Source organism: Arvicola amphibius, chromosome 9 (genome assembly GCF_903992535.2).
Source record: "Arvicola amphibius chromosome 9, mArvAmp1.2, whole genome shotgun sequence".
Classification (NCBI taxonomy): Eukaryota; Metazoa; Chordata; class Mammalia; order Rodentia; family Cricetidae; genus Arvicola; species Arvicola amphibius.
In genome coordinates this window covers 102653878-102663295 of record NC_052055.2, presented here as the reverse complement: position 1 = coordinate 102663295, position 9418 = coordinate 102653878, and the positions used below count along the sequence as shown (strand labels likewise).

General features: G+C 51.5%; 1 protein-coding gene across 4 annotated transcripts in view; it reads left to right on the top strand.

Moving 5' to 3' along the window:
* Positions 1-3010: 3010 nt before the first annotated feature.
* Positions 3011-9418, top strand: part of Cdh23 (cadherin related 23) — a 331360-nt gene continuing 324952 nt past the window's right edge. For all 4 annotated transcript variants that reach the window (XM_038342224.1, XM_038342222.1, XM_038342223.1 and 1 more), the window contains exons 1-2: positions 3011-3077; positions 7072-7149. In XM_038342224.1, the coding sequence (XP_038198152.1) occupies positions 3011-3077; positions 7072-7149 (145 nt within the window). The remainder of the gene's footprint in view (positions 3078-7071; positions 7150-9418) is intronic.

Below are 9418 nucleotides of genomic sequence, written 5' to 3'. Positions count from 1 at the left end.
GGTCACTGAATAGCAGAGCCCTAACACAGTCACACGGAGAGAAAAACCCACAGTAGCCTCGCCAGAATCCAGACACATGTCAGAGGGGACAGCTCTCTCTGTTGAAGGAAAGCCCTACCATGCTATTTTTAGCTCCTAAAGGAGGCAGGTCTAAGTCACATGGGCCTAGAGGGTTGTCTGTGAATGTCATGGCGGGAGAAAAACAGATGACTTTTAAATTTTAATTTAAAAAAATTTTTTTTTCTTTAGGGCTAGAGATGAAACTGGGGTCCCTTCATATGCTAGCTAGGTGCTTTACCACAGAGCCACCAGCTCCTCAGTGACAGGCTCCAGGAAGGCTCTTTACTGCTGACCATACCCCTAGCTCCCCCTGACTGGAAGATTCTGGATAAGAGCTGAGCTACACACCCTCAGAACCTCCCTGGTGGATTTCAGGCCGACATTCTACCTGTGAGCCACACTCCAGCCCCTCACTGGTGGATTCTAGGCAAGTCCTCTACCTCTGAGCCACACTTCAACCCCTTCTTAGCAGATTCTCTGTAAGCACTCTGCCTCCGAGCCCCACCCCTGCCCCTCACTGGTGGATTCTTGGCAGACACTCTACCCATGAGCCACACTCCAGCCCCTCACTAGCAGATTCTAGGTAGGCAAACTCTCTACCACACCCTGTGGCCTGCAAGTTGCTGCAGAGATCAGCAGCCACTACAGAGACTCAAGCAAGTACAGGGTGGGAACGTAATGGAGGAAGAGAGAGGGCTTGGTGGGAAGACCGCCAGGTCAGTGCCCGCTCTGCTTGTTGGATGGAGCATGCTTGGCGTACAAAGTGCTTCTCGGGAATTGAATTATCTACCGATATTTAAGTGTTCGGTTCATATAGAAGTCCAGCTTCCGAACTTTTTACTACGTCAGAAGCTCTTCCCCTCCCCCACTCGACCGAACCATTAGCCGGGGCTGCTTTCCCACAGCTGAACCCCTTCCACCAATCCAGCAGCTTTCTCCTTTCCCTTCCCTGTTCATCCTGTGAGCTCTCCAGCCCTTGAGCCCCTGAGGTGGGCTGTGAACATGTGGAAACTCACAGAGGCGGAAGTGCTGAGGAATGAAGAAGAGACCATATCGTTATGAAATGCAGCCCGGTGGCCGTTTTCTTCTGTAATTAGGATGTTTTAAGTGCACACAAGAGCTATGACAAAACTGCTCCATGGGCTGTCTCATGTCATTGGTTGTAATATCTGTGGGAGTCACCTCACTCTCTGCTCAGGACATGGGCTGAGAGACAGAAACCATCCCTGCCAGGGCTGAATTGGTGAATTGGCCCCCAATATTGGCAGACAAAATCCTGTTAAGGGCCAGCTAGTTCCTCATTCGCCTAGGCAGTCACTGATGGCGGACGCGAACCATCTACTGTGGGCCAGTGCTGACTACACTTACTGGTGGGAGTAAGGTGCTGTGTGGCTGAGAGCTGTCTTATGAGCCAGGGGCGGGGAGGTCTTTAAACAAGACACCCAGTGGGTACATACAGAAGGATGCCGGCCATGTTCCACACTCCCAGGCTCACTTTGTGGAGAGATGGATGTAGGCCGTTAGGGAGATCTCATCCTGGGTCCCTGATGTGGAGGGACCATGACCCTGCTTGATGAGTGGGAAGGGGTGGCCTACCATCAGCCTCCTTCAGGGATAGGGCCTTCCTCATTGAGCCTGCATCTTTCCAGAGCTCAGTCCCAGGCTCCCAGAGGTTTGTCAGGGTATTCTCTCTTGGACACTGTTGTAGTTCATGCTCCATTGCTGTGAAGAGACACCGTGACCACAACAACTCTGATAAAGGCATTGCAGGTGACATAGTTTCAGAGGTGCAGCCCATCATTGTAATGGCAGGAAGCATGGTGGCATGTGGCAGACATGGTGCTGGAGAGGTAGCTGAGTGTAGTGTGGAGGAGGAGTGGGCTGCGTCCCGCCGCCCAGCTCCCATCTGCCTGGCTAGCTTAACCTCGGAAATAACCACACGGAAATTGTATTAATTAAATTACTGCCTGGCTATTAGCTCTAATTTCTTATTGGCCAACTCTCACATCTTTATTCAACCCATTTCTAATAATCTGTATGTCACCATGTGGTCATGGCTAATCGGGAAAGATTCAGCATGTCTGACCTGGCGGCTGGCTCCATGGTGGCAATCTCTGACTCTGCCTTCTTCCTCCCAGCATTCAGTGCTGTCTCCCCGCCTATCTAAGTTTCTGCCCTATCAAAAGGCCATGGCAGTTTCTTTATTTGACCAATGAAAGCAACACATAGAAAGAAGAACCTTCTACAGCTGAGAGTTCTACACCCAGACTGGCAGACAGCAGGAAGAGAAAGTGACACTGGGCCTGACTTGAGCTTCTGAAACCTCAGAGCCCACCCCCAGTGACACACTTCCTCCAACAAGGTCACAAACTATTCCAATAAAGCCACAGATACTAATAGTACCTTGTCCTATGGGCCTATGGGGGCCATTTTCATTCAGACCACCACCACAGACACCATGCCCTGAGTTTCCTCTCATCCTCCCTGATTAGGAGACAATGTGATGGACATGAGAACCTGGAATAAGGATGCTGGGGTCTGGGCGGTTTGATGAACTTGCCAGGCCTCATCTTCCTGGTTAACACCACACTCGACCCCATTCCCAAGTGTTCTGCTGTTCTGCAGGATATGGGTTCAGATGGCAGAGGTGGCAGTCTGTCCTTTGATACATTGAACCTTGAATGTGTCTCCAGCAAGTCCTTTATGTCTGCAATGAGTTTTGCCTGTCACATCCATCTTGGAAAAGTGGTCCCAAGGACTCTCGGACCACTTGATATACTCAGACCTGGACTAGGCTGAGAGTGGGTGGCCTCGACTGTCTCCTCATGGGAGCTGTTCCCTGTTCCCATCCCAGGCTTTGCTCTCCTGGACCTCAGAAATGGGATTCTGGAGTTCCAGAAGTTTGCATCTCACACCCTCTTTCTTTTCCTTGTTTGTATTCCCAGGAACCATGAGGTGCCCCATTGCTACTTCCTGTGCTGTGCTCTGGCTTCTAATGTTGGTGTCTGGATCCTGGGGTAAGTCCCTCTTACCCTCTCTGTAAGTCTCTCTGCTAATACCAGCCAGCGCTGGGGAGGCTGCACTGGAGGTTGCTCAGACAAGTAGCCTGACTTTAAAGCTCTCGGACCCCAGAGACCATGTTTTGCCACGTGACTGAAGACACACGTCCCTCTCTAGGCCTCAGGTTGCCTCCTGCAGTTTGCAGAGGGCTGAAAATACTGGCTGTCCCCAGAGCCTGGGTCCCAGGAAGCCATGGAGGAGCCTTGAGAAATTCTTAGATTCCATGATCTGTGACCATGAACTGTCCTTCTCCTGGGCTGTGGAAAGGGGTCACAGGTCTGCTCAGTGTCCCAGCTATGTTTTAACACCTGCTGCATGATGTTGTGTGCATAGCATGCTACCTCTAGGGAGCGGGGGCGTCAGCTCATATGCAGGGGGCTCAGTCCAGTAGGAGAAGGATATGAAGGGTTAATACACAGCGAGCTGTGCAGGCTGTGCTCATAGGGACATCCCTGGCCCTAGAGAAGTTCCTCAGAGGGAAAAGAGTCACCGGGCTGCAGGTAGTTGCCACCTGGCCAGCAGAGAAAGCTGTTTATTTTTGCCTTTGAGGACTGATAGTCATTCTAGAGGGGGTGGAGGGGAAAAGGCATCCTGGACAGGGGTGGGGTGTGGGTGGTCAGAATGCCCGTGGGTGGCCTGAGCACACATATAGCTCAGAACAATCCTTCTTCTGGAATCTCCCCTCCTAGTACCACTGGTGCCCACCAAGAAGACCCAGGCACCTTGTCCTTGCCTCCAGGCAGCAGACAGTAAGGAACTGGGAAGCTGCACTGAAGGAAGGCCAGGACCACAGGCATGCTGTGCACAGTGTCTCCCAGGGCCAGGGTGTCCTCAGAGGACAGCTATGGGCACCACGTGCCTGGCGACACAGGCAAACACATTCCCATGGGGCCCCTCTCTGCTGCTTCCCTCCAGGGAGCTGTGGGGCTCTGGAGGACAGAGTGCTGCCTCACGCTTGTTGGAGTTTTGCTAGCATCGTTTCCTCTCCTCGTCCCCATTTCCTACTTGAATGCCTCCAGCTGTGGGGAGCTCACTCCCATCCAAACAGCTTAGGACTTCATCCTAGCCTCACAGACTCTTAGAGACAGAGAGGACACAGTCTCAGGACCTTTTACAGAGGAGAGGCTGTGGATGGCCCAAGGTCATCCAACCTGAGTTTGTTTGCTTATTTTTAATCAGATGACCACCCCTCCTGGTCTGATCCATGCAGGAGCCAGAACCCTTGTCTCTGCCTCTATGGGACTCTCTGAGCTACTCTGCTGCCCTAGCGGTCTGCCTGTTAAAAGCCACACATGTAACTGTATAGCAGGTTTGTTCTAGCTTGCTCAGGGAGATGACTGTCTCCCTTGAGCTTTCAAAGACTTCAGGTGTTCTGAACGCAGACTTTACTCTCTGCCCCTGGGCTCCCTTGGGAAGGCTTCTGAACCTCCCTAGACTGCACTTTTCTTTGTCTATAGTTCAGGGGCAACACAGGTCAATCCTGTGAATCAATATATGAACATCAAGCCCTCTGACTGGTACATCGGGTACTGGATGAATGCTCGCTAGATGCTCACCCTGCTGTTAGTAGCACTGTCTCTCTTGTGGAGCACAGAAAACAGAGAAGCATACCAAGTGGCCTGAGGCCACCCAGCAAATCCTATGGCAAAGCCTAAGTGATCTGCCTGGGTGCTGGCTATCTTTGCTGACCACATCTAAGCGTGCTAAGTGGCTGAAGTTGTTCCTTTAGTGTGGCGGGTGGCTGGTGCGGACCCTGGCGGGTTGGTGATGAAGAATGTGGGGCTTCCCATTTCCCTTGCCACTCATCTTCCTTTGCTAGCCCTTCTCTTATATCCAGACTATATCACATGGCCCTCCCCTGTTGGGGTTCTGGCTCCCCAGAATGAACTGTTTGTCCATCCCTTGGAGGCAGAGGTGAGATAGGCCCTCAACAATGTTATACCCTCTCAGTCTGTCAGGAGGCTATAGCCTCCTGCCCCTTCCCCATCCTTGTCCCCATAGACCCCATGGTTCCCTCTGCTCTCTGATTGGACAAAGGCCCAAGCAAGCCTTCTCTAATCCTCCTCCAGCCTAGCGCCTGGGTGCTAGGTATGAAGAATCTTACACATGGCATCCCTGGGTACCAGGAGGTCTATGAAAGAAAATTTAGAAATAAATCAAGCTGCTACAGACAAGGTTTCCCTTGTCACTAATTTTCCACCCACAATCCTAGCCCACTATTGCATTCTTGGGGTGCCCAGGGCCTTCTGCTTCCTTATGTCAAACCCCAAGGCCTGCAGCAGGTCTCAGAGTCCTTCCCCTCTGGACAACACTTTTATTCATGCCAGGGTTAATGATAGCTACCACTTATTAAAGCTTGCTGTGTGTTAGGCATAGCACAGGGCACCTTATGTATGTAATCTCATTGAATCCCCAGGTTAGCTTTGAAGTAAGCCCTGTTGTAATTGCTATTTTACACACAAGTAAACTGAGGCACGGGAAGTCTTGTGCCTAGATGTAGGACAAGGAGGTTTCAAAAAAGACAAGGTGCCATTTTACCAACATTTCCCGAGACTGCTGCTGTGAGCATGGACACATGTGTTTAGGTGTGTGCATACATCTGAGGAGTCTATGTGAGCGTGGACGTGTATGCAGGTGCTAGTGTACATCTGAGGTGTCTATGTGAGTGTGGATACGTGTGCAGGTGCGTATGCACATCTGGGATGGTTCAGGGAGGGACACACATGTGCATGTGCACATCTGGGATAGTTCAGGGAGGGCTTCCTGGAAGAAGAGACACAGAAATGAGGTGAAGCTTGAAATTTAGGAAGTGAAGTGGCCAGTGCTGGCCAGGAAAAGTGAGGCCAGAGCGTCTGAGAGCCAGAAACAAGCACAGTCTGGCTGTCTAAGCAGGAGGAGAAAGAGATGCCCAATCTCCTGCATGTCCCCAGTTCCCTCTCTGATGTCAGGTTCTCACCCTCTGGGAGCCTGGCATGAGTTTAAGGGCACCCAGGTCAGTAGAAAAGAGAATGAGGGAGTTGTCCCTGCCCCTTCTCGGCCCCTGGAGCTCTCTGTAGGAGCCCCTGTAGCAGGGGCTGCACTACAGAAACTGACCTGGTCCCCCAGTTTTCAGTGACTGTGGGTAAGTGTCCCCTCAGCCTACTGAAGTCCCCAGGAAGAAGCGGAGAACTGGAGAAGCCAGCCATGGGGGAGGCTTGCTAGGGGCTTTGTGAAGTCCCCCAGTCGGAGCACATGTCACCTGACTCTTCCCAGCCCCCACCACACATGGTGTTGTCAGAGTGCCCCTTGGTTAACAGGGCACGTTTTGATGTCCGGGTGCCGTATAGACCGAGATGCTCTGGCCCACCTCATTTCACACCTGGCTTTCTGTTACTGGAGTGCGGTGAAATGAGGGACTGGCACGGAGAAGCAGTTCCAGAGATAGTGGCTGCCACTACTGTCACTGTTATTCTTCCCACAACAAACACGCTCTGAGGGCTTTCTAAACACCAGGCCCTGCCGTGGATGCCAGGGTGACCACGAGCAGCCAAGCCCTTGACCCTCTAGAGCCCACGTAAGTTCTACTTCAAGCCGTGCTGCCCGGTGGAAATCTACCATAGCCCATGGGTGTGAGCTTGGGATTTGTAGGAGCCGTATTAGAAAAGTAAAGAGAAATGGTGGGATTCGTTTTAAGAATATCTTTTAATTCATCTAAGATATTACAAACAATATTCCAAATGTGTCATCAATATTAAAGGTTAGCTAAGATGGTATCCACAAATTTGGGTGGGGAGGCAACACTTTAAAAGTCTTGTATGCATTTCATGCTAGGGCCAGTGCCTGGCAACCACTTGTGATGGAGCTGCCCATCTTGGGAAGCTGATGTGGCCCACATTCACTCTGTGTCACCCAGTAGGATACAGAAAGCTGGCGGGGGCCACCAGGCTGACACCCTTGTCCTCTGACTTGCAGGCCAGGTGAACCGACTGCCGTTCTTCATCAATCACTTCTTTGACACGTACCTGCTGATCAGTGAGGACACACCTGTGGGTGAGTTGGTACCTGGGCTGGTGGGAGCTTGGGTAATATAGGGTGATGGACCTTTCATAAGTGGAAGGGATCTTGGAGGGTGCGATCACCTCCAGCCTGCCTTGGAATGTTCCTCGTGTTTGGATGCCGAGGGAGGGGTCAGGACCCTCACTACCCCTCCTCCTAGTAGCCCATTCGAGCTGAGGGGTGTTCTAAGTAACATGGCTTACTACTGCCCCCACTGCCGCTTTCCCATTTGGGACTAGTTTCATCCTGTAGAATGCCTCATTTCTGTTCTGTTTCAAGCCTTTGTAGGTACTTGAAGAAGGCAGCAGGTGTCTTTGTTTCCTGGCCCTTTGTGCTTTCTCTGTGATGATATAATTTTCTGAAATGAGCTTGCTGGGTTTTGTCATTAGATGTAGGTGACTTTGAGCATCCAGTGCCCCTCCTGGACCCCGATTCAGTTACTTCATCACAAGTCTGTTGTGTGTGACTTCCTGGTATGGCTCTAACAGCGGTAGACTGATGTCTCTGCTTACAGCTCCAAGGCCCCAGTTGAGCTCCAGGAACCCTGAAGCTTGTCAGAAAATGAGATTGGATTGTGGGTGCTCATCTGTAGCTGTGCCTGTGACTACCAAAGGCTTAGCCCCCTTTCACGGTGTGGGGGTATTGTCTGTGAGTCCCTTGAGGATCCCACGGAGTTGCTTGATTTCCTCAGGGCTTGGTGGGGAAGTTTGTAGTCCTTGGATATGTCACATGTTTGTAATATTTTGAGGGTGTGTCCATTTGGCCTGTCACTCATACAGTTCTGGTATGGGCTGGGCCTTAGTCTGGGTCACTATTGCTGTGACGAAACACCATGACCAAAGCAACTTGAGGACAAAAGGGTTTATTTGGCTTACGAATCCACATCACAGTTCATCATCAAAGGAAGTTAGGACAGGAACTCAAACAGGGCAGGAACCTGGAGGCAGGAGCTGATGCAGAGGTCATGGAGGAGTGCTGCTTACTGACTTGCTCAGCCTGCTTTCTTATAGAACCCAGAAGCATCAGTCCAAGGAGGGCACCACCCACAACTGGCTGGGCTCTTCCCCATCAATCATTAACTAAGAAAATGCCCTATGGAGATGCCTGCAGCCTGATCTTACAGAGGCATTTTCTTAACTGAGGATCCCTCCTCTTAGATGACTGTAGCTTGTGTCAAATCAACACAAAACTAGCCAGCACAGACTGGTGTGAGCAAGATGGTGTACACCCTAGAACATGTGTCTAGTCCCAGCATGTCCAAGCTTTTGCCATTGCAAAGTAACTGCATCGTCTATAAAGTTCAAGCTTCAAAACCACGTGGTTGAATCACACAAACACAAAGACAAGAATAATCTGTTAATGTTTTTAGGAAGTGTTACGGTTTTATGTTGAGCCCCATTCACAGCTGCCCTTAGCTGCATGAGCTGCACGGGGGCCATGCCCTGCAGATTGGACATGGCACAGCAGCAAATGCACAAGTGGCCTGCAGTGTGGATCCCCCTTAAGACTTCCGGTCCCTTCCATTCTTGCTGTTTCTCCTTGTGTTAGATATATACCTAGATGATTGTCTGTGCCAGCCCTGAATGCTACAGCCACAGAGGGGTGTCAAGCAGATTGAAGAAATCAGGGCCCTGGGTGACCAAGACTGAGCGAATGTCTGGTGTGGTCCCCAGGGTGATGAAAGGAGGTAGGGCAGAAGTGCGAGGGAGGTCCGTCCCTTGCCTTCACATACTGTTTTCTGTGGCTGGCTTTTGAACCTGCTCCTGTCACCTCGCCCACAGTGGGCAGTCCTCTGTGGTGGAGAGTATGCATTGACACGGCTGACAGCAGACGCTGAGGGGTGACCAGCTACTAACTGATTCTGGTGCCAGCTGAGAAAGGCAAAGGGACCTCCTGAGGGAGCAGGGCTGGCTGCGTTCTGCCTGTCACTCTGCAGGGTCATGATCGTTTGGCATGCCCAGAAGCCCCACTGTTCAAGGAGGATGAGAGCAGACAGAGTGGGCACTGACGGTAAGGAGTCCTAGGCTGCAGGTCCATCAGGAGCCGTCCAATGGGCCCCATTCCTGTTACCTTTGGCTGCAGCCCTGGCTTGTCTTCTGCAAATCCCAGCATTGATTAGTTCCTGGGAGCCCCTCCCAAGCACTGGAGCCCCTTGAAGGCTACTCTTGGCAGCCACCGCAGGAATGGCTGTCTAGTGCTGTGGTATCAATCCTGGCTCTGGGGAGCTTAGGAACAGTTCTGATGTTCTCTCTTAGGAAGGGTA